Source organism: Strigops habroptila, chromosome 4, assembly GCF_004027225.2.
Source record: "Strigops habroptila isolate Jane chromosome 4, bStrHab1.2.pri, whole genome shotgun sequence".
Classification (NCBI taxonomy): domain Eukaryota; kingdom Metazoa; phylum Chordata; class Aves; order Psittaciformes; family Psittacidae; genus Strigops; species Strigops habroptila.
In genome coordinates this window covers 45,277,142-45,301,932 of record NC_046358.1, presented here as the reverse complement: position 1 = coordinate 45,301,932, position 24,791 = coordinate 45,277,142, and the positions used below count along the sequence as shown (strand labels likewise).

The 24,791-nt window shown below is 36.6% G+C and overlaps 2 protein-coding genes across 3 annotated transcripts in view; one reads left to right on the top strand and one right to left on the bottom strand.

The window, feature by feature from the left end:
- Positions 1-24,628, bottom strand: part of CHRM5 (cholinergic receptor muscarinic 5) — a 49,326-nt gene extending 24,698 nt beyond the window's left edge. Inside the window, exons 1-2 of one of the 2 annotated variants that reach the window (XM_030481607.1) lie at positions 24,270-24,628; positions 23,910-24,151 (exon numbers count right to left, since the gene is read on the bottom strand). The gene's annotated coding sequence lies outside the window, so the exon portion shown is untranslated. Of the gene's footprint in view, positions 1-23,909 lie in introns of both variants that reach the window. The other variant, XM_030481606.1, reaches the window with a different exon arrangement.
- Positions 1-24,791, top strand: part of AVEN (apoptosis and caspase activation inhibitor) — a 108,520-nt gene that overhangs the window by 16,370 nt on the left and 67,359 nt on the right. Inside the window, exon 2 of the mRNA XM_030481608.1 lies at positions 5,507-5,687. Within this exon, the coding sequence (XP_030337468.1) occupies positions 5,507-5,687 (181 nt within the window). The remainder of the gene's footprint in view (positions 1-5,506; positions 5,688-24,791) is intronic.

Below are 24,791 nucleotides of genomic sequence, written 5' to 3'. Positions count from 1 at the left end.
TTGTATTCGTAATGTGCTAAGATAATTGCTGGTGTGATCTCATTGCTCCTGTTTGGTTACACCAGCAATAACTTTGAACCATGAAATTAAAAGCAGGTATGTCTTTCCAAGAGCAATTTAAGTCATTAAAGTAACTGTTATGTCTTTGACATTTCCACTTATGTCTGCCTGGAGGAAACACTCAGTAGTTAATATCAGCTGAGCTACCTTACTTATTGTCACTCATACAAGTGTAGAGACTTTTACTCTGCAAAACAATTCAAAGAGATCATGAGCTGCTTTGCTGCTTGGTTATATGTGCTTTTCTGACCCCACAACTTACAAGTTCGATCTGTGAGATTTTGACTGTAACAGATGCTGCTCAAATTGGGTTGGGGAGGAGAGGAAAAATTGTCTCTGCACAGACACCTTACTATTTTAAATACAAATGAGGAAAAGCTATATGCCCATCCGTGATGCAGCTGATAATTTAGGTCAGTTTCAACCCATAGAATATTTTCATTTTGTCTTGCTAGTCTTTTCCCCTGATAAGAAGAAGAGTTGGGATTGAGGCGGATAAGACTGAATGTCATTGCACTTGGCCACAGCCTTAAAGCAGTTTCTAAGAAGGAAAGAGGGAATGAAGGCAGAAATTTACTCAAGGAATTGGTGTGTGCTGTTGCTGTTTGGGAGAGCAGCAAATTTAGGGATTAGACGGTGGTTATCACTGCCTATGAACATGCAAGCGTCCATGCATGGCAATGGATATGTCTGGTGTATCGTAGGTAAGCGTCCCTAATAAGGAATGGAGAGAAGATTAAGAAAATGTGTATGTTTTCGAGAGGTATAACATTCAAAACAGTAATACAGGAATTGCAGTAACAAAGGGGAAAAGTAACACTCGATCAATATAATTGTAAAGGGTTTCTAAAGAGAAAATGAAGAGGTTATCGTATAACTTTGGGAAGAAGGTGAATGGGAGGAATAGCTGTGCTCTTTGTAACAGATTAACAAAAAAGCTCAAACTGTGTTTTATTGTATTTCGTAAAGTTACATTCTTGGGAAGAGAATTGGGAGAAATACTACAAAATAAATAAAATGGAAATCTAATAATGCATGATAGCTACATAATGGGAAAGGGCAGTTGGCCCAAAGAAAGGCAAGCTGAAAATACGTTGTTTCTATGTTCCTCCCCAGTCACTGTAGAATATTCTAAGTACTGACAAAGATTGAATGTTTTAAACTTTTATTACAGAGTTAACAGAACTGAATAGGAAGATAGCTATAAGCCTTAACTCCTGTGGGTTCCTAAGGGTAATAAGTATAGGTTTAGAAAGTCTTAATGGAAGCTCTGACTTTTAATGCACTTCTAGGTTTTTTAGAGGACTGTGAGCTCAACAGTCCTTGTTGAGTGTTTGGGCATGTGTGCTTAACATGCTAGAACTGACTGCACTTACAGTGAAGAGTGATTGAGTAATTGTAGCAGGATGGAAGAGGTCACTGTTCCACTTTCTCCATTGTGTACTTCAGCCTTGGTTTGATCCGAAACCACTCTGGGTTCCAGGTAAGTGCAGAAGGATGACCCCAGGGGAAATTGCCTGCTCAGAACGTTTACTTCATTTTGACAGCTTCATTCCTGAACCATGTGCATCAACATGTTCTTGTCTGTGAGAAAAGTCAAAGAGAAAGCCTGCTTGCCTGTTTTTTTCAACCCAGTATGCAAAACTTTAGAAGGAAAGTGTACTAAAATATCCTTTTGCTGTGGTAGAGCCTGTAGATTGTGGTCACGTGTGCTATGCATTTTGCTTTTCTTCAGAAGGAAAGGGGAGTCATAGGCTCTGGTAAAGGATGAAAATTCGTTTCTTGGTTGAAGGCCCCACATTGTGCAAGCTTCTCTGCAGGGGAGCTTGGCTCTTTCACTGTTCTTTGAAGGACTTTGATGAACTTAGTGTTTAGGCAAAACACTGTGTGTATATATTCGTTTCCTCTTCTGATATGCAAAACAGTCTGAAGGTTTCCTGGTTTTGTTCAATTGGGCTTTTGCATACTTTTCCCACTCTCAAAATTTCAATGAAATTGAAAATTCATGCAAATGCATGTAATATCATCTGAAATAAAGGCACAGCAGGTAAATATTATACCTCCCGTGGCAGAAGGTGTTTTTCTCCTCACGTGAGTAATACTGTTTTAAAGGTTATATTTGAGTTGGCTTCTGGAATTTGTTTCAGCTTGTATCATTTGTTATTTGAGGATGGGGTGGGAGGAGAGCTATTTTATTTCATTACACATAGGACAGATGTTTGCTCTGTACTGATTAAGAGTAATTTTCAGTAAGGTATGAATACAGTGGTAGCAGCACATAGACTAGCTGAATAGGCAGCTAAGAGGAAAGTAATGAATATTTATGTTTGTGTGTTTCTGAGGTTGCTACTTTAGATGGTAGCTGTCTGGTTAAATGGTAGAAGCTTATTTTCTGAAGCTTCATTCACCAGTGTTTTTAAATGTATTTGATTATATTAATGGTGAAGACACATCTTTAAGTTGCTTGTATGTTGAATATTCAAATGTATTTATTTTCATTTTTATCTTGTAGCACGGCAGTGCATAATCTAAAATTTTCCATTAAATATTTATTGGAAATGTAAGCAGGTCAAAAGTAAACCTCAGCACAGTACTTGGGGAACCAGGCTGCACAACTACTGTTAACCCTCCTGAGAATTTGGGGTTTATTTCCTAAAGTTCAAGTTAGCAGTTTTACTTCTAAGAAATGAAATTTCCTTGAGGTGTGCTGTGCATAGCTAATAACAGAATCTGAAAAAGAATTTAGTCCAGTTTAAGAGAAAATGTTTGAATCTGTATTTGTTTACTGGAAGCTTGTTAAAATAAGAAGGTGATGCTCCTGTTTTGTTTACGTTGACAGATGAAAGGAGTGAATCCTTTAAACACATCTGTAGTAAGTAATTACATATAATGTCATAGTTGCCTAAGGTAACTCTGATCTTAAAAAAAGCTCCAAAACCCAAAGTACAACGCAGACCTATCTGTGTAGCGCTATTCTTGCTTTGACTTGTGAATTGTATCAACTCCTTTGGAATTTCGCTAGGTTTGCTGGATTATAGAAAATCATTCAATTTATAGGCAAAGAACAGAAGAGAAATAAGTTGGTTCTTATCTTGTTGTAAGCAGATTTGGCTCTGTGGAAACTATAGCTCTGGATCAATCCCCAGAGAGTTGTGACTTCATCCCTTTGCTCATGCAACAACCATATGTCCACAACCACCACTTTAATGTATTTATCTGATGAATAGAAATAGAAGAGAATTTACTTAAAAATTGCATAGGACCAGTGAGAATGCACAGAATATTTTCCTTCTTGTCAGCTGTTTGACAACTGGGCGTATATTTGTATAATTATGACGGCTTTTAATCTGTTTAAGCTTTTTTGATTTTAACCAGATCTCTCAAATGGTACTGAAAGAAGCTTGTGGTGGATTGTTTTTCTTGGGAAGTTGTTATTCTAGTTCCGATTTTGCTACTTTTATGACATGCTGGGCAGTCAGTTTTTAAGACATCAAACACAGGAGAATCTAAAATCAGAACTGTGTTTGAAGATGCTTTGCCTTTTGGTGGACATTTGTTTAAAAGCCATGAAACAGGCTTCCCTGCTATTTTTGGTAATTTTTAATGTGTTTTCAGAACTAAGAACTAACAATGGTCTGTTGTCCACAAACTGCTACTTACAGCTTTTTTTTTTTTTTTTTTTAATAATGTACTTGCATATAAATATAGTATTTGGTGTGCAACAGGGGTTTATTTGGTATTGATAGAAGTTTTTCTGTTGTGTAATTAGACACTAAAGGAATGTGAAAATCTCAGTTTGTCCTTATGTAGCTGAGCCAAAGTGTAACTACAACATTTTCTATGGGGTAGTTAAGCCTTCTTCACGATGGATTTCTAAAATCAATCTAAAGCATGTGTTGCATTGCTCTTTGTCCTTTCTTGAGCTATGAAAGTAACTCATTGGTTATAAAACAAGTTAATGAAGTGATGGTGGTTTGCTCCCCATAGTGGCTTTGTGCCGTTATTTTTACCAGGTTATCCAATGTTGTACCAGTATGTAAGTCCACAATATGTGCTTAAAACCCCCCCTAATGTACCCTAATGTAGTTTTAGAAACATGGTAACTACTAGAGATTTTAGTAATCTTTTTGCATAAGATGTTACAGCTCTTCACTTGAAGGACTTTTTAAAAACATAAATAATTGCTCTTCACATTTATTTCAGAATTACATTTAGTTTAAACTATCAAAGCCAAGCTCCTCCGGAAAGTCAGTGTCTGATGGTGAGCTGTAAGGGTGTTTTGGCTTGTGGATATAGGATGGCTTACTCCAAAGTAGTTTGCTTTTTAAATTATTTTGTACTGAATGCAGATGGCTCTAATCTTTACAGCAATGCAGATAAACTTGAATTTTACTGCCCTGGTCATGAAGAACGTACTTATTATTGGGAGAGTGAAATTTAAATGTATAGCAGCAGCACACTGGTTTGTGAAAGGAGAAGTGGAGTAAAGGAGAGAAGAGAGTGTGAAGCTGTCAGCAGGAATGTTTGGAAGCAGGCACAGTGGAAATCCTTTACTCCACTTCTTCAGAGCTTTAGACTTCTGCAGAATGTATCTTGCACAGAACTTTCCTAGTTGCTCTTAGTTCTCCTCTTGCCTGGTGAGTGCTCCTTCCTCCAGGAAGTAAGTCTTTCTGTTTGTGAACTGGTAGTCATTCCAGCTGAACCCCAAGCTTTTGGAGGGGAGAGATCTGTTGATATAGAGGATTCAAGGGATGGGAGAGTTTTCCATGGCTGTTAAGTACTTGTGGCAAGTGTCTGTTTTGCTTGCATCTCTGCGATGAGTTCTCCTTTTGACCCTAGAGCTTTTTAAGAGTTTGAGCTAGTAGATTGCCTGCCAGCAGTCTATTTAATTTTTCCATATGTATTTCCATAAAATGGCTTTCATGATGGAAATTAATTTGACTAATGATTCCATATTTCTTAAGACCCTGTAGTTATAATGGAAATTCTTACATAGATCACCCTTTCCAGATGTTTTTCTGCAGTATTTGTTATCTTCCTATTCTGCTCTATAAACATCAGTTCTTTCAATTGTTACCTGTATCACTGCAATACAGAGATACTGTCATTAAATTCTTAAATCTGCTCCCTGCACATTGCTCTCAGGTTCAGGAGACAAGCTGCTCATTAAGGGCTTCCAGAATAGGAGAGAAACCAGTGAACTTGCAACAGTGTCACTGCTTGACCCCTGTAAGAATCGAAGCTTCATTAGGTGTTTTTAATTATACTCTTGAGGAACTACATCAGGAAGATGGTAGCACCTGATCTAAAATTTTGGTGGGGATCCAGGCTGATTTGTCTTTCTGGGTTTTAATTCTGTGGTGGTTGTCTGTATGAATGACCATTTAAATACAGAACAAAATGCTTTTGAGTTGCAGTGGCTTAACTGCCCATTTGTATGTTACAGGTAGAGGAGGATGATGATACTGAATCACGAGAGGAAGAAGAGAAGGAAGAACTGAAAAGCTATTCAAGAAGAAAAATTGTTTCCAACTGGAGCCGCTATGAGGATACAGAAAAAGAGGAACAGAATGAACATGGGGAGACACAGAGAGGAACAGACTTCAGTGTTTTGCTTAGCTCAGCAGGTAGGTATTTTATACTCTATAGGTCTTTTACTTTTGCATTTTGATATGTTACTACTGTTCTGGCTGTTGTCTTTAATGATAAAGCAGGACCCTAGAATACCATTCCTATCTGCCTCAGTAAGTCTGCTATTGATGCATTTGTGAGTGCTCAGAGTCTCCATATGAGCAGCCTTATAGCATACAGGCTGCACCGTGCGATGGCAGAGGGGGAGTAAGAGAGGGCTGCTGCATTTGTAGCCTCCTAGTGAAACTATATATGGGTCTGAGTGTATGCAGCATCCAGTTATTTTGGACTTATTCTTGTTGACAGTGGATTTTATTACTGATCTTGGTCATTTTGTTGTTTTCTGGAAAAGGTTGCTAGTATGGCTAAACACAGCAAAGCAGTCAAGCAGGTGCTTGCTGTTGTTTGACAGATTTGTAATCAGCAATGCACAGATGTGTGTTTGAATAGCAAAAGTTACCGTCCTTGAAAATAAAGATGTTGTTTTCCCCTCTTTAAAGGAGATAATAAAAGGAGGTGGTTGAGGCATAGGCTGTAGTAGATCTTATTATTTTTTATCTATATGTGAATAGTATGGGTAGTTGCACAAAAAAGTTACCTAAAATTATTTTAGAAGCTCTTGATGTGCCATTGTGTTGGAATACCATTTAGTAAAAAGCTGCAAATGATGTATTATAGGAGGTTTTTTTGGAAACTCTGAAATCGGAGTAATTGGATTTTTCATCCACAGCTTGGAGGGCTATAGCTAGAAATTATCTATGGTAAAGAAACAAGGACCAGACCTTTCTTTCTCTCTGCCAGAATCAATTTCTAAAGTCCAGTTTTACATGAACATTGCAGAATTTGGCCTAAATTGAAAGTTTTAATCATAGAATCATGAGGTGCGTATTGACTTTTCTGAATGTTTGGAGTCAAGATGCCTGGTATGGTCCTCAGAGCTGGATAGGTAACATAGCCTGGGAGCAAAGTAGATAATCACAACGCAAAACTTTTTGAATCAAGAGATCTACCCTGAGCTGGATGTTGCCATGGTGTAGCTTGTTAAAACAAACTTTAGTATCTCTAATTTCATACTTAGCCTTCAGAATGTCTTTAAAATGTTCCAATAAATAGTACTTTTGAACTGAGGATATAAGGAAATACTGCATATTTCTACTAATTCGTATTTTTGCTAAGTTATACTCCAATACAGTTATTACCAACCCATTTACTTTACTCTGTAGATTCTCTAGGTGCCTAAAATTAAAATCTTGTTACTTAATATTCTTACTAGTTATTAATTCTGAATCTTTCATTTAAAGAGTGCTTTATTTTAGGATATATTGTGACTGTTCTTGACATTAAAATAAATCTATAAGAAACAGCAATGAAATAAAGTACTTTAAGAGGAAGAAAAAGTACCTCCTAAACAATAATGCCGATTTCTTGGAGTCACATAAAGCAACGTGTGTTGGGGGTGTATGTATGGTTTTTTTCACTTAAGTGCAAAAACTGAGAATGCAGTCATCTTTATTTCTAGTGGTCTGAGAAAGAGCTTGCATCTATGCTTTATTTGATAATTTTGATTTCTGTTAGCATATTGCTGTTTAGCATTCTGAAGTTGCACACTGGATCCAATTCAATTGCAACAAGCAGTTGGGGGAGTACTGGAGAGAGATTGGAGTTACAGTGCCATTTTTCATGAATGCAAAAGCTTAGAAAGTTCTTGCAATTTACTGTTAATACACAACAATGTGATTAATGCAGCCAGTTAGGAATCCTTTGGCAAAAGCTCAGATTAAAAAACGGTTCTCCTATATAACTTTTAAGTTCCATAATACTGAAAGCAGGGTCTTAAAAAGAGTGCCATCCTTCAAGATATGACTTGGATTTATTCCCAGAAAATATCCTGTTAATTGAATGAGATAGTATAGAAAAAATAGTTTGAAATAATGTAGTAATAAATTCCTGATGCCTAAGAAACTAAAATTCCAAGCTTGGTTTTTTTTAATATTTTGTAAATGTGCTTCTGTGTGTTATTTTCTAGTTAATATCAACAACAAAATGGCAAAATGAGAACACTAATATACTGTCATATGCGAGTCATGTTGATAATTAGCAGGATTGGAGTTTTTAAATCTAGTACATGAACATTACTGTTTGAATTAAGAAAGTGGCAGAGTTAGGGCTTGTTATACTGTATTTTTATCTGTAGTAAAGTGGGATATATTTTCTGAGAGGGGGAGGAAGAGGTTTGCAGACATTTGCAGGGGACAGTAAGTCTTCAGGGTATTTTATTTTATCCTTTTTTATAGCTTCTGAAGACACACTTTTTTTGTTGATTGTTTTTGGTTTTGGATTTTTTTTTTTTTTGCCTATGCTTCCAGCTTGTCCCTGCCTCAAGCCAGTTTCCAGCGCAGCACTGATTCTGTCTTTTCAATCAAATATTTAGGCCTGACTAGTCCCAGACTGTGTCTGACTGCACCTCATCTCTCTGCTGTCAGCCTTTGCCTGCCTGCTAATTCTTCTCACTCACCCTTGCTTCTGTTGATTTTTCTTCATGTTTGTTTTTGATTGCTGGTGGTGGATCTTTTCTCAGACTTTTCTTTTGAGCCATTTCCCTTCCACATATATTCACTAAAATCCGGCTCTATCAGATACCGATTGTCCCTCGCACTATCCAGTCCTGGTGATCCCCTGATCCCCAGTTCTCAGTTGTTCTGCCTGGGATTGCTCATTTGGCTTAATTTTTATCTCATCGACTATCATATCTTCTTATGTTCCTCTTAGGTTTTTTGCCTTGTCTAGTCCATCTCAGTTTATTCTTTCAAGCTTCAATTTCTAATCTCTACTGCAAGCTGTTTCCTCCATCTTTCCTCCACACACTATCGGTGTACATTAAGTCGTACTCAGTTACCCAACAGTGTGAAGTGACAGGCCACTGTTTTCAACTGTGGTATGGGTATTGGCATAGTTGAGGTTGAAAAAATATGTATGTGACACTTTGTTCAGTGTTGTACCTAATGCCTCTTAAATGTAGACTTCTCTTACAGTGAAAATCTGGCTCTTCGCTCATAATCAGAGGTTAGAGGAGACTTATTTCAATTGCCCTGCTTGTTGAGATGAGATAAAGATCACTGAGAACGGACTGTTTAGTGATTGGTTGTTAAGCTTCAGCAGATCTTGCCAAAAAATATATACAAACTGATTTCTAGAAGCATGTAGCTTGGCTAAATCAGGTCAGATTTTTCACAAAATGAGCAGAGTGTACCTTTCCTGTACAAAAACATTGTCCAGCCTCATTTCAAGTTACTGATTCAGGGCAGGAAAGTGGTTACAGTGTTTCAAGGCCTTTGTTCTCAGGTCCTTTTGTGTTAGAAAAATGTTCCAGCCATTCACTGACTTTTTTCTAAAAGGTGGTGGTGAGGGGAGGGTGAGAAAAAGACTACCTGAAGCAGACAATTGACATGGAAAATTTCAGACTGAATAGTTAAAAAAGTGGCTGAAAATAGTCTTAAGTAAGAACTGCCAGATAGCTTTGATAACAGCTTATGTCACTAGCCTGACAGAGCTTCTTTGCTAGGGCTTATTATATTTGTGTGTAAAGAAGGATGATAACTTTTAAGTCTACTTCTTTCCTTTTTACCACTTTCTATTTTTTTCTTTAATTAACCTTGAATATAGCAAAGCAAACTTTTCTGTATTGCTTTTGATGTCTAGCTGATGTAAACTACAAGTCCATTGCGAAGCCTTCAGGGAATATGTCTTAAATCAATTTAGTGAAAATGCTGTTGAAGCGTAAAGAACAAGAGAAGTGGAAGTGATAGGATAACCTTACTTTGCTAGAAGAATCTTGCCATTTTTGAAGAGCTGTCCTCATGTTTTGGCTGATGAGGATTAAATGTCCCAAAACAGATTTAAGTTCTTCGTTAGGTTTTTGGCTGTGATGCTTTAGGTTCAAAAATATGCTTTTAAAATCTCATTACAGAGCTGATCAAAATGTATGCAGGGACTGGATCACTTTCCTTTAAACATTGGCAGCCAAAAACTGCCAACATACATGCCTCAATAACAGTGTGCTGAGTTGCAGGATGTAATGATTACCAAGATGAAAAAAATATAATTTTGGACATGATTTTTTTTTTTTTTCCCCCCATTTCGTCTTTTGGCCATGGCTGAATAATTCTGATGGACACAAAGGGTAAGAAAGAACTGCTGTGTAGTTCAAACAAAACTGGCAGAATAGTTTTGATATTGTAAGAATTTGTGTAATTTCTGTAGGTACCTAGCACTCAAATACAGTAGGGAGTGCAGAATAAAAATCGAAAGAGCAGTCACTTTAGCATAATATAATGAACGGTAAATACAGGATTACTTTCTGTTCCCTAAAACTCTGTTTTGTTTTTTTAACCTCTTACTTTGGGGCCTCTGCTTAATTTTGATGTGTCTATTGCAATATATTGCGGCATTTTTGTCATTTTCATGGGCAATATATACATGAGAATTAACAGTGTACAGAAGACTATTGGCTGTCTTGGAAAAGCTGAACAGATAAACTAGTGGAGCAAGGCTTGTGTTAAAAACAGGTGTTCCTTCAACTTTTCTATCTTAAATATATACTGACAGAGATTTGGAGGGAAAAGTGTGATGACTGAATGGATTTTCTTATTTCTGATGCTAATTCTGTTCAAAGAAAAAGAATTGCAATGGCAGGGCACGGTTTGGGTGCTAAAAAATAATCCTTTCAGTTTTAGAATTCTAGAGAATAGCTGAAAATTTGTTTCCTTTACAGAACTGCCTAACTTACTGTTGATTTGAACTACTGTATATATCGGGGTCCCACTTTCCAGTGGTGATTGCCAACTTCTACTACTTTTCATTTTGTATGTCTGTTCTGTGAAATTATTTATGACCATAGGTCTCCACAGAACTCTGTTTTTGCATCTCTGTTTCTTGAGCCACCGAGACATCTAGACTAATGAAGAATTGTTGGTTATCAACTCTGAATACATGCTTACTCTGTGCAAGTGAGAAGTATTTTTTAATTATCCTTTAATTATGTCTTTATGACAATGTGTGGATCGGATGTGTTTTTAGCTAGTGTATCTTATTTGGTCAGAAATTCAACAGATGCAAAACTTCATGTCTTTGTTGTTCATCAGGTGGCATGAGCTTTGTGATAATAGGTCACTTGAACATTCCTAGCATATGCGCTCGTGAAATAAGCAGTTAAGGCTGTGTGCTTTGCATGTATCTTTCCTCCTTTTTTTGCTACCTCATTCCATAAACATTCTCTGAGCTTTCCTGACATGCTCTCCTCTCCTGCTGCTCCTTCTAGCCCCATTCTAGCACATCAGAACTTTCCTTTGCTTCTTTATGGTCATGTGGTAGATACCATTTCCCATCTGTGGAGGCTCTTTATCCAAGTGGTCTTGTTTCCACTTGCAGAGATTTTAGTCGTGACAGTTATTCCCTGGGCAGTCTACAGCTTTGGACTTGTTGATAGACCTGAGAGATACTATATGTATAGCTTAAATACTTGTAGGTATCTGAAATCAAGAAAAATGTAGCCTCTTCCCCCCTCTCTTTCTCCCCTCCCTAGCCAAAATAACTTTCCCAAACAAATGGAAAAAAACCTTCCACTTTAAAGATTTGCAGTAAAATCACAGGACTTGGCATCAGTGGAAGCTGGTTCTCCATCTGTTCAGTGCTTCCTCCTGAACTGTTCCTAACATTACAGAAATTCATCTTTTTTGTTCTAATCAGGCAAGCTGTCTTTTTCTTTTTTTTTTTCTGAACTAAAAATAGGAAGTGCCAGATTTTAAGTATTAATTACATTTTCTTGATAAATGTATTTTCCTGTAATAGGTAATCTGTACTTGTTATACATGCTTTCATATCTGTGCCTTTTTTCCTTCTAAGTTTTATCTAAAATGTAACCAAAACTGTATGCTTGAAGTATAATATGATCTATGATTTGAACACATTTAGATTCTGATATCTTAGAACTATGTGGCCATATGTGTCAGTGATAGTACTGCAAAACTAATGGTAAGTAATAAAAGAAAGATCTAAACGGTTTCAGTGTTTCAGAGATTTGTATGCTTTGCTGGAGAATTTAGCCAGTATTAGGACTGAACAGAATAAGATTCATGGACTAAAGGGGTTAAATTTTGTTCTCATTAAAAGAAGTGTGGTATACTTTTTCCCATTCTTTTAATTTTTCACACCTTGATTTCACTAATTTTTTCAAGTTCCAGATTTCTGCATTTAAAAAGTTTTCTGACCAATGTCCTTCTGTAATTTTGGGTCTTAATCCTTTGCTGCTGCTATATATTGACGGTATTTCTGCTGAATTGTGTTTATGTTTGTTTTGGTTACAAAATCGCAAATCAGTAAGTTTAAATGTGGAACAATTTGTCCTTACTCCTGTCTTGCTGTTGTCATGTCCACCACTTGAGTTTGTAGGCTTGAGAGCTAGATAAAAATTGTCTACTCACCTGATCCACAGTTTCGCTTGTTTAATCATGTCCTTTTGTTTTTATAATACCCCTAAACCCAATTCTGACTAGGCCTCATGTTGGTCATCATAGTTCTGCCACATCATCATCTCTGACTTTCCTGCCAGTGAAATCCCCTAATCAAAACCAAATTCCTCTGACTCTTGTACTCAGACAATACGTTTAGTATCCTGTCTTCACTTTCAAAATTCAGTTATGTTATTCCCACTACATTCCTGTTCCCTATCTCCTGTTTTTACTTCTCTTTACTTACTTTCTGCCATTCTCCCTTCCTGCGAATTTTACTTTTAACTCCATGAACTTTGTGATTTTCCTTGTTTCAGTTTGATTGATTTTAATCTTTTCTGTCAGATTCCTTTTAGCACTTCTGATTCTGAACCACTGTTAAATCACCTGAATTAGACTGTTTTCTTTTTAGAGCAGTGTCCTGAGCTGTTGTTAAATCACCTTTGTTAGACTGTAAGCTTTATAGAGCAGGGGCTTTCTTCTGCTTGCCTGTAAATTATTGGTTCTTTTTCAATAATGGCATTAGTAGATATTACTTCGAACTTAATATTAAAAGGTGTTGATTGATGTGGAAGAGCTGTGTTTGGTTTTAATTCTAATATTTTTGTGCCATCTCTCAGCAGCCTACATTAAAGAAAGAAACAATAGAAATAGAAATTTTATAAAATTCCATAAAACCAGAATTTTTTGTTTATGGTAAGGATGATAGGAGAATCAGATGTAGCAGATTGGTTTAATTGCAGAAGCCAGACTTCGTTTACTATTCTGTTTCTCATAAGGATTGATGTGTTCCTAATAACAGTTTACAAACAAAATAACTGTGATAGGAATGTTTCCTTGTTCATTGGTGGAGGCTCCAAAGCAGTGTTGTGACCAAACTGCACCATCAGAAGAGACCGACAGAAGCTACTGCTATTCTTTTAGCAAGATTCCCAAGAAATTTGTTTGCAGGAAGCAGTGCTGTTTCTCAATGTTGGGTTTGGAGTGAAAAAAGGGCCTTGATGTAGGCAGTGCTATAAAGGACAAAGAGTGCCTATTTCTTCCTCAATCTCAGTTGCAGCTCCTCTTTTCTTCTTCTTCCATTTGTGGTGCTGAAATTCCTTCTCATGTTTGCTACTGGTGGCTTGGGCTCTCCTACTCCTTCTCCTTTTAATGCTTTCTGAGTCACTCCTATTCATTTTGCCGTTGTTCTTTCTCTGATCTCATCCTGTTGCTAAAGAGTTCACAGTTCCTACATTCAACTTCTAATCTGTGCTTTCTCTTGGTCCTTCCCTCGCCCCATATTTTTGTACCTGTCCAAATCACATGTTGGCTTCTCATATGTTTTGTGTTCTGTTTGCTATTGTTCACTCTCAGCTCTCCTGGGAGTGACATTTTTGGCATTTCTGGCTATTGTATAGGAAGATGGTGCTTCTGAGCACTTAAGAGATTTGTTTCTTTCCCAAAGGGCTTATTTTTTGTCTAGATTTGGGTAATTTTCTTGAAGAATGTCAAAGGCATATTGAACCTTGCTAAAGTCTTTGTTTCAAAACAAGAGTTGTATTAACTGTCTGTTCCAGCCTCAAGGGAACTCTTCTGTCCTGTTGTTCTTTCTTGTAAACCAAACCCTCTGCATGTGTAAAATTGTGAACTAGAAACTCTTTCAATAAAAAAAGTGTGCTTGAGGGACAGAATAGGGTGCAAGCGGGGAGGAATTATGTTTTCTCTGGTTCTGACTCATTTTCAACCTTTTCTGGAATATGAATCAGATGACCTTCCTTTGACAGTACACACTCATCATCTCAGTTTATAAAGCGTGGTATTTCTGAATCTGCTGCAGATAATTTGGATTGTGAGACTGATCATTCTCTATTTCTCTTTAAGCTCTTGATTGAAAACAGGCTGTGATAATGTTGTATTTTTTTTCTTGAATATGTGCATGTGCTTCCGCATGCAAAAAAAATGTGTCACTGAAAAGCGTGTATCATCTAGCTACAAAATGTAAGGGAGAAGGTGGAAGAACTAATTCAAGGTTGAAGAGCTTTAATAGGATGATATCTATGGATTTTTGTGCCATAAAGGTTAGAGGCCACAATTGCAGATATTTATAGCACAGAAATTTTCATTCGACACACTTGGTTAACTTTATGCCAGGAAAATACTGGCAGAATGGAGGTCTTTGAAAGCTAAGTATTTTAAATTGACAGTTCAGTGTTAATAGGAGGTAAACTGGGTTAGATTTTTCTGAGTAAATGAAGTACTAGGGTTGGAAGAATAATAGTTCCAAAGAGAAAGTCTGTATGATTTGTACTCTTTCAGGAAAAGATACCCTGTTTGCAGTCTTTATCGTCACCTTTCTGATGCTCAAGGAAGTTTACCAACGTGATCATTATGGAAAGCAGCAGTTTAGCCCTGGCTTCTTTACTGATGGAGTCATGTTAGAGTTATTTTTTTTTTTCCCTCTAGGTGTACTTTATGTTTCTGAACTTGTTAGAAGATAGAGTTCAGCATGACAGATGACAAATGTTGATTGGCTTTTATAATGTAAGATTTGCCTTGGGCTAACCCACTTCTTGACACAGAAATAACTATCAAGACAGAAGTTATGCTTGACTGAAGAGGCAAACAACCTTCAAAGGCAAACAACATTCAAAAAAATGTTTGGAATTTCTTGTGTAGATATGTTTCTTAATGCGTGTTTCTACCATGTCTGACGGATTGAAAGACAGACTCATTCTGAAAGCCAGTTGCTACCTCTCACTTCCCTATGTTGGTGTCTGTGCAGGGCTTTGTCACGATGTGTCCGTGGGCCCAGGAGTGGATAGGAGCAATTAGGTCAGTCTAAAGGCATTATTATCGTTCTTTATTCATTATTCGTGTTTCCCACATAATACTGTGCTTCATTTTGGGGCAATAAGTCATCCATCAAATCTGGGGAAAAAAATCCAAAATGCAAATAGGATCCTGTGAGACAGTCCTTACAGTCTGGGACCTTCAGCATTGCCAAATGTCACAGGTCTCTACACATTACTTCAGAGACTACTAACTTGATCTGTCTCCTGAAAAATCAACAAATCCTGCTCCTTGTCACCTCCTGTTGTACGCAGGGAGCAGTAGTATGTGCTGGTTAATTATTCCAGAAGTCTTTCTTAAGGTCTGGAGAATTCATTCTCTCTCTGTCTCATTTTTTCTGTCTTGTACATGGTTAATTTTTGTACACTTTCCTTTTACCTTCTTATCTTGAAAAGCATGCCCTTTTTTTTTTTTTTTTTTTTTTTTTTTTTTTTTTAAGAAAAACAACGATATATTTGCTGCACCTTTCAGGTGCCCTTTTCAGGACCACATTACCTCTGGGACAAAAACTAACAAGGAATTCTACCCAGCACTTACTAGTGATTTTGCTTAATCTATGTTTGAAGGGACATTTCACTGGCACAACAGGGAAAATGGAAGGTGTTTGCATGTTCCTTTTCATCTTATGGTGTCACCTGTCACTTGAGATGCAGAAAATGACTTCTGTGTAAGTGGAGAAACTGATTTTTTATCCCAAGTAACAAGATACTTTAATTTGCCCAAAAATGGGCTGGCTAACACTGCTTCAGCTGCAAAAAATGGACTTGTATTGGCTTCCCCTGCACCCATACATTAAATACCGGAGAAAGAAATCTGTAGCTGTTACGAGTGATTGTGAATTGGCTTCATTTGATGACATTTTTCATCTCTTAAATAATTTTATGTGTAATTATTAATTGCTTTAGTCATCTTGTCAGACATTACTGAAACATGAATTCTGATGAAAGCAGCTATGTTCTATTTTGGATTTTCTGTTCCTTTTATACATTCTGAGAAGGAACCTAGTCCATGTCTTATGTTTTGTTTCTTGGATGTCTTTGCTTCTCTTGCACCCATGGAGTGTTTGACTTTGTTGTTATGTTTGTTATGCAGCTGTGGAGGTCTTATAAAAAAAAAAAAAAGTCATAAATTTGAAGTTGCTTAATATTTTGCTTTGGCTTTTGATAATAAAATAAGATCATCTTGCCTCTTCTGACGAAGTAAGTTTGAAAGGCACGTCAGTGACGATATGAATTTGGCCTATCACCAGATATGGATTTAGTTGCCTGATTTGACTGCATGAATGATGCAAAAGAGTTGGCAGGAATGTGAAATGGAACAGCTGGTGAGAAGGGAAAGATCTTGGGGAATCAGGGAAACACTAGGATTGGTATTCGTAGTAGTAAGGGAAGAAGCAAGAGCTCCCTTTTCGGTGGTAGCATGCATGTGTATTGGATTAAATCCAGATGCCTAATTCTGAATTATCATTTGTAGTTAGAATACTGACAGCAAGTAAATTTTCTGATCCAGATAAGAGACCACAGTCTCTCTTGCTTTGAATTTTCTATTCTGTAACTCCATGTGATTCTGTCTGCCCTTCCTTCACATTTTCTCTGTTGTTTATTTTATAATGCCTCAATCAGTGTTCACTTACTCTTGTTTTTATATATCCTCTTTCTATCCCACAACTTTATTTCTCCAAGTTGTATTTGAATACGAAAAAAGAGGAGGAGGGAGATAAAGGAGGAGGAGTAGAAATCTTTGAGAAGAACAATCTAGTCACTTAGAGCAAAATTGCCTACAAGTATGAGATGACTAAATTAACTTGTAGAAATGTGATCTGAAAGCATCAAATCTCATACCAGTAACTTACAAGCACGCTTTAGCTTGTCAAAGAAAATTGGTCATTATAAATATCTCTGTGTAAAGTAACATTTAACTACAGACAAAGCATTTTAAAGTCTCCAAAGTGTTTGATTTGGTCATGTTACGTTTGTGTTAAAAAAAACCCCTAAACCCACCAAAACTCAGCAACAAAACAACAACAAAAACCTCCCATGTGATTATTTGTGTTTGGTGCCTGTACTTCAAAATAGTTTATCTGTATCTGTTAATCTTAACTTTTTTTTTTTTTTTTTGTGGCTGTTATTTATTAATAGTGGAGTCCTGTAATAGTTCTCAAGGGTTATCGTTTTGCAAACCTTTCTACTTTTAAAGTGTTTTGACATACTACCATTTTCTGCTGCTGCAGTGATTGTAGGAAACGGAGGGAGTGGACAGTGGAACCCCTTGGGAAGTAAAATTGGAGTATGAATTGAAGACCTGGTTTATAAACTTTCTCAGTAGATGAAAGAGTATTTATGGTCTAAATCTTAGCATAAATAAAAATAAAAGAGGACATTTTTTAGTTTAAAAGGCTGCAGAGGAATGTAATTATTTTTACCTCACAATTGCAAATGCTTTGCGGTGATGACAGATGCCATAGACAATGTTTGTTTTTGTTGTTTTGGGGTTTGTTTTTTTTTTTTTTTCCCATCTAAATCTCCCTGGCTGGTTGTAAATTGAAATTATTTCATTCAAGAAAGACTAGTGAAGTTTGTTCTGTTACAAAAATGGCACACCAGGCAAGCAAAACTATATGATAAAAAGCTGCTGTAATGCATTTTTGAAAATTGAGGCATTGAACAACTACACTGGCAATGTAATTTCATGTGACTAGGATTCATTTAATAATGAAAGGAAAGCACAGTAGATAAATCTGGGGAGACTGTAACATGGACAAGGTATATTGGTGACAGTGATAGTATACACCTATGTTACAAGGAAAGATGATGTCCACATAATGGCATTAGGGATGATTTATCTAATTTGCATTAGAATAGGTAAAAGAATTTTTGAATAACCTAAGGAGAATATATATGGGTGTTTAAGAAAATGATTTTTTTCTAGAGTCTCTTTCTGTATGAATTCTGACAGCTTGGCACTGCTAAACTTAGAAGTGGTTCTATTTCCTCCTTGCAACACTTAAAAATATATAGAATTTTAATAGTTGGATGACACAATATTTGCCATTATTTGCTTTTAGATGTTGCAGGTGTAAAATACTACCAACAAACATCTTTGTATTGCAGTTCCTTCACTTTTTAACTTGCAAAATGTGTGAAATATGGAATGTAATACATCTATTTCAGTGAGGTGTGGGACAAATTCGAGGAAGTGAAACTTGCTGTTGTTTCTTTCCCTAACTCAAATCCCCTACTTGAAGAACAGCGGACCAGGTTCTCTGTCTAGTAATTGTACATGGAAGGCTAACCCCAGAATAGCCAATAAAATTCATAGATTACAAAGCCAAATAAACTGTGATTGGGTGAACATTTCTGGGTAACATAAGCAGTCATAACTAATTTATGAACTAGTTATTGGTCAGATTAGGGCACATCTTATAGTATGATGACTGTCAAAAGCTATTGTCAGTCTTGGTTTAATCAATTTCAGTGTCAGAGAATCCCCCGGAGCTTTTGGAAGGTTGTCCAGTTGGGCTCTTGGATTGATCCAGTGTGCTGTTACCTTCACTCAAGTGTGCGTCTTGATTCCCCCCTAATTCTGTATAGTCTGAGGACTGCAGAGAGTTGCAGAAAAAGCACACAAATGATAGATTAAACTCAGTGCAGATGAAGTTTGTGATGTACGTGTGTGTGTTGGGAAACAGTGCTTTATCACATTTAAAGACATCTGAGGTGATTGTTACTATTCATTAGTTGAAAGCAAATGAACCCTAGAAATTAGGAAAAGAACAGAGAACAAATCGGAAAACACATCATGATGTCACTGTCATGATGTCACTATATAAACCAGTGACACAGGCATGTCGTGTAACTCCTATTTGGACACCAGAGGCTCCACAAGGAAACAGAAGTACTGAAAAGGTACAGCAAAAGGCAGCAGGATGACTAACAGTATTGAAGAATTTACATACGAGGCATGGCTGAGGATGGTATGAGTAAAGTAGAGTATAGGTCTTTGGTCTCAAAGACAGATGACTGAGAATATGGTGTAGCTGTCTAAAACCATGGAAGGATGAATATGGTGAATAAGAAATTATTATCGTCTCTTCTGGCACAAGAAGCAGGGAGTATTGAATGAAACTGACTGGCAGTAAATTCAAAGGAAGGTATTTTTTGATGTAACTCAAATGTGGAAGTTTGTCACAGGATCTTGTGGAAGCTTAGATTTTGTGCAGGTTCAAAAAAGAACTGGAAACATCCTTTGAAGGTTATCTTATAAATAAGACACCATCTCTGGCTCAAGAAATCCCTGAACTACAAATAGCTAGAGACTGGCAGAGTATTTCTGAGGAAGTGTCCCTGTGTGTGTGCCTGGTTCTCAGGCTTCCCTAGACTTAAGCTATTGGGCACTGTTGTGCAGCATTTGGGACTACATGGAACCTGTGATTCAATGTGGTGTGACCTTTCCCAAGTAATATGCTTCTTTCTTCGCTGTTTGTAATCTTTAGAATCGATAAATTAATATTTAAAGTTTGAGATAGTGTCAATTTGAAACTGTTGAAAGGAATTGAGGTCCTTTAAAGGATTCACTTTTCTGTATTTTTAGTATTTTCAGCAAGATTGCTGACTTCACCACTGTTTGATATGTAACTACATAGTAGCAGGGTAGCAAGTTGAATTCCTTATGAAGCATCAATGCCACTCAGTGGGGCAGACTCTATAAATGGGTATTTTTTAATATCTCGTAATTGCAGGAACATTGAAGAAGACAAAGGATGTCTGCCTTGAATACTGAAAAAAATGCTATCGCATGGAATTAGGTAGGTAAATGTAGGCCCATATGCTTAACATCAATCCTGGAAAAAAGGAATGGAAAAGGTGATACAGGATTTGGTTAATTAAGATTTAAAGTATGGAGACAGGCATTGTTGGACCTAAAAGTTGGTTAAAGACTAGCAGCATCACAAGCAAAAGAGAGGGGTGAGCTGAACATTTACAAGTCAAGGCTGCAAGGCAGCAGGTTTAGAGTTACCAGGAGCGCACAATTACATCTGCTGTAACAAAGCTTTCTTCTAGGCAGATGCTGCTTTGGCATATCAAGCCCCTTCACAAAGCAGTTTATATCTGCCATAAATGTATATAAGCCGTTGTGCTTTTGTTTTAAGCCAGAGTTCATATGCTAGAGGACTGAGTGTCTGTCACTCTGCATTCTCTCCTGTAGCTATAAACTGGTTTTGCCTGACCTGGCTCTGCCTGTTTATTTCATGACAAAGGATATGAATGTAACTAATATTGGTCAGTTTGGATTTCTGGAAGAGATCTCTTTACGTGTGGTTGGAAATAGTGCATTATATTACTTGCATGTATTTACAGTGCAAATGGTCCTGAGGTGTTTTAGAGCCTTTTTTTCTCATTACAGTAACTTTTGGAGGTGGGGATTATTTAGTGAAAGGGCTTGAGAGAGATGCAAACGGCTGTGGAGAATTTTGTGTTTGTCTAATTCAAGCTGAAATTGACATATTAGGCTGGTGATCTAACTATAGGAGCAGAAATTGTGGATTACACTCCTTGCTTTGTCTACTAGGTTATGTAAATTATATCTCTTAACAAAAAGGTAGAAGTGTAAAAGTACCTCACGTTTTACCTATATACATGATAGTCTTGAGTAGACGTGGAAGTGAATGCAAAAGGTAGGTAAACAGTTTAGGAATACATATACTTACAAGTTGTGTGCTGCTACTTGTTGATTTCTTTTAGCTATAACTGTCCAGAAGAGGCAGTTGGACTTCTGGTCTGTGTTTCATTTGCATAATTTCTAAAAGGCTTATTAAACCATGCTATGACATTTAATGTTTGTTACCTGCTGAATTAGTTGGGAAGTGGTCCCATTTGTATGTACTGTTTGTGCCATTTTGCTGAGCAGATGTACTCTCTTTAGGCAGTTGACTGTAGTTGTTTTGTGATGTGGTTTACTCATTTCATGTAGACAAGCAACTTAATACAGAGAGGAAATGAAAAGATATACTTGTCAGATGCCTAGTGATCCTTGAACAACTGATTATGATAAAGGTGGATAATAAATATTGACTCACTGCTTTCAGGTGAGGTGATTTTACATAATTACACATTTTGGAAGACATTCTGTGATGTATTTGTTTCTGGTTGTGCAGAGGTTTTGATTTTGGAACTTCAAAATGAACTGTTCATTGATTTCTATACATCTGAATTCTTTGAAGATAAGTGAGAGAAATCATGCACTTAAAAATAACATTTATCTTGATGACTTAAAAGATTAATGAAATCTGAAAAAATAACAATCTACTTTAAAAAAATGTTACATAGTTGTAAATAGTCTTTTAAAAATATTCGTTGTATCCAGTTCTCCTTCCTACAAGCAAGCCTTCCACTTGTTCTTAGGCTTCTTGTATTTGAAACAGCTTAAAAAGTTTTCACTGCAATTCTCAGTTTAGAATTTTCTGAAACGTTATGTTTTGAGTAAGCTTTTTGAGACCCTCATTGAATAATAACATGATTTTTTCTTAAATAGGCATGTTGGCTAGCTGTTTTGAGTGGGTTTTTTGTTTTTTAGGGTTGTTTTTAAGCCATGATAAATAATACCTTTTACAAAAGAGGAGGCAAAAACCTCACACCCAACATCCAAGGTTAAGAAAACTTCTCCAGTGTGAGAGCAGTAACTGGAGAATCGAAACTTGAATTACAATTCTTATTTTCCTCTCTCTTTTACTTCCAACTCTGAACTGGATTGCACAGATACAAAGCTGTCTTCTGAAATTAACTGACAAAAGCTGTATTACATCTGCTGGTTGTTAGAAATGTTAATGGAATTGTAATAGGTTTTGATGGTCCAAGTTCTGGAAATCTTGAACTGGTGCCATTGAAACTTATAGCCATATTGTTTTATTTTTGCATTGTATGGAATCCACTTAACTGATGATTTTATTTCCCTGGGATGTTAGTTTAGAGACAAAAGTATCAGTGCATGTTGCATAGGAGCAGTGAGGAAGCAGGAAGAATTCTTACTGGATCAATATAATATGTGAAGTGAGGCAAAGGAAAATAAGATTGAGAGGTGTTTGAGCATTTATGAAGAAGCAGTTGGAGCTACTTAGTAAAGAAAAGGACAGAAACTGGGGAGATGTAGAGAGTGCTGGAACCTGTCAGCCACAAAATGGCTGGGTGGATAGGTACACTATCAAAAATTCTCATCAAGTTCTCATCACATACAGCAAGTGGGAAAGTGGAAAAGGGTTAGAATAATGCAAAATTCTGTCCTGTATTAAGCAGAAGACTTAAGCGTGAAAGTTTAGAGACTATGGAATGTGTTGTGTGTCATGTCGCGCCCCTCCCCCCCCCAGTTATGGCAGTCAAGAGTGGGATCTTGTAGGAGGAATTTCAAATATAAAAAGTATTCTGCAGTTATATGCACAAGATGACCCCTCTCCTGTGGAAGTTTTCACACATTTTTCCTTGTAGGAATCCCATTATTTTGAGAGTATGTTGCTGACTCTTGATATGAGACAAGGCTCAGCATAGTATGAACTTCTGGTTTTTTAGTCTCATGGTATTCTATGAGTAATAGAATTAAATAGAATTTGGCAAGTAAGTTTAATCTGCTAGCACTTGGTGGAGTTCATAAACCCTTTGTTCGTAAGTGAAGGGTTCAAAAGAGGTGTTTGTGAATGGCAAATTTGTCCTTAGCAAGCATCAGGCAAGAGAGAGAGAGGTTATTTTAGTAAGTTAGCAGAACATAAAAAGAAGGGAAAAGGAAAAAAAAAAAAGAAGGGGGGGGGGGGGGGGAAGGATTGCTGGATACATTAAATAAGAAAGAACTGCTAAATAAAAATGAGAGAAGTGAGACAGAGATGTAGAGGAAAGCTATTTAAAACTATGCTGGAAAAAGAAATATTGTGTCTTAGTAAACAAAAAATGGTGTGAAATGAGTAAAAGACAGAGCAAAGATGTAGGTTTTCAAAGCTAATATTACATGCAAAATTGATCGATGCGATACTATAAAATGGTGTGTTAAATGGTACATGACTATGCTTTTTCAGTTTCAAGGGCTCTGGGGCATTTGGTGTGTGTGAGCACAGGCATTTTTCAAGTTATTTTTATATTATTTTTCAAGTCCTATTAGATGTTAGAATCTCATTCTAAAATGTTTTGCATGTTATTTCCATGTAGAATTCACATCTATGTGGCTTATGTAGTGGATGTTCCAAATGAGTGAAATAACTGAGATGACCTGCACCTTCTATTTTATAGCTTTACTGGGGCACTGGTGTCCAGTCTTCTTATTGAAACTCTGTACACAGTACCTCGGGGTATATTAACATGGTGCTGTTTCCTTACTGTGCTGTAGTTTACTTTTCATAGATAACTAATCAACACTTTTAGCTTTATTTAATATCTGTTTATATAAACAAAAATTCATTATCCTATAATAAAAGATATCCTTTTACTGCTGTGGTGCAAAATGCTGTTTGCTTTGCCAGGTTAAATAGGTGATGAAGTACAGTAAATGTGTTTTAATAATATTAACAGAAGCATGGCTTTTTATTACTTTGTACTTTTCTTAAACAGCCATGATTGGAAATATGTATTAAAAATATTTTGAAGGATTTTAATCTTAGGAAGTATTTTGGTATAAGTCAAGAGAGAAAGCATTTCATGGTTTTCTTTTGAATAACCTTAATATCAACAGAGAGCTGCTATTTGAACAGTATAGGAAATCTAAGAACATAAAATATTTGTCATAGAAGGATTTAAACTTCAGTATCAGTATAAAGAAATTTAAATTCATTGAGTTATTGTCCATACATTAAGGTATATATAGATGTGATAAAAAATCAAAGCAGAATATGAAACAAAAACTTACCTAGAAGATACTTGATTGAAGCTTTATCTGTGCTCTGTTAGAATATTCTGAGACTCACTTAGAAGATAGGAAGCTTTTTTCTATTTGAAATGCATTGTGCACTCTCGTCTTGTGATTTCTTTTTCCACAGCGTCTTGTTATTCACTGCTGCTTCGTCTTGTGGTATTGGTTGTTAGTAGTTTATTTCCAGATATCTCCAATATCAAATTTCTTCCATATTCAGCATTTGTGTGTATTCTGCCCTAATCAGGTAACAGAAAAGAACCTGTGAACTTTGTATCTTTCCTTCTGCCCAAACCTCCCTCAAAAAAAGGCAGGAAAAAAAAAAACCAACCAACCAAAAAAGGCAAATGCACTGACCCCAGTTAACTCAAGTATTCAGCACCCATTTAAAAAAAAAAAAAAATCATGTGAAGACTTAGTATCCAGTAAATTCCATCTGTTTTCTGTAGCTATTCCAACACTGAAAAGTTATTTCCCTACACATTTAGGTAGCCTCCAAGTTTTAGATTTTTGTAGGAAATATGCAGGAAGGATCAGTAGACATCAGGTCTTAACTTTTAACCCATGCAACATTATTCTCTGAAGAATGATGAAGGTCTGCCTCTCTCAGTTCCTTATGCTTCTGTCAGACACAGATGTGAAATGCTGCTTTAGAACAGAGGGGGAAAAAAATCCCAAAGGGTGTAGTGTTTTGTCATCTCTCAGGACAGTGAGCACGCATGGCATCAATGAATAGCAGATATGAGCTATTCAAACCAGTCACTGAACTGACAGGATGAGGCTTTCATACATAATAGACCCATTAATTATTTCTTCTGATGGACAGCAGTGTCTACTAGAAGAAAAAAGCAGCAGATGATAATACTAGGTTTGATAGGT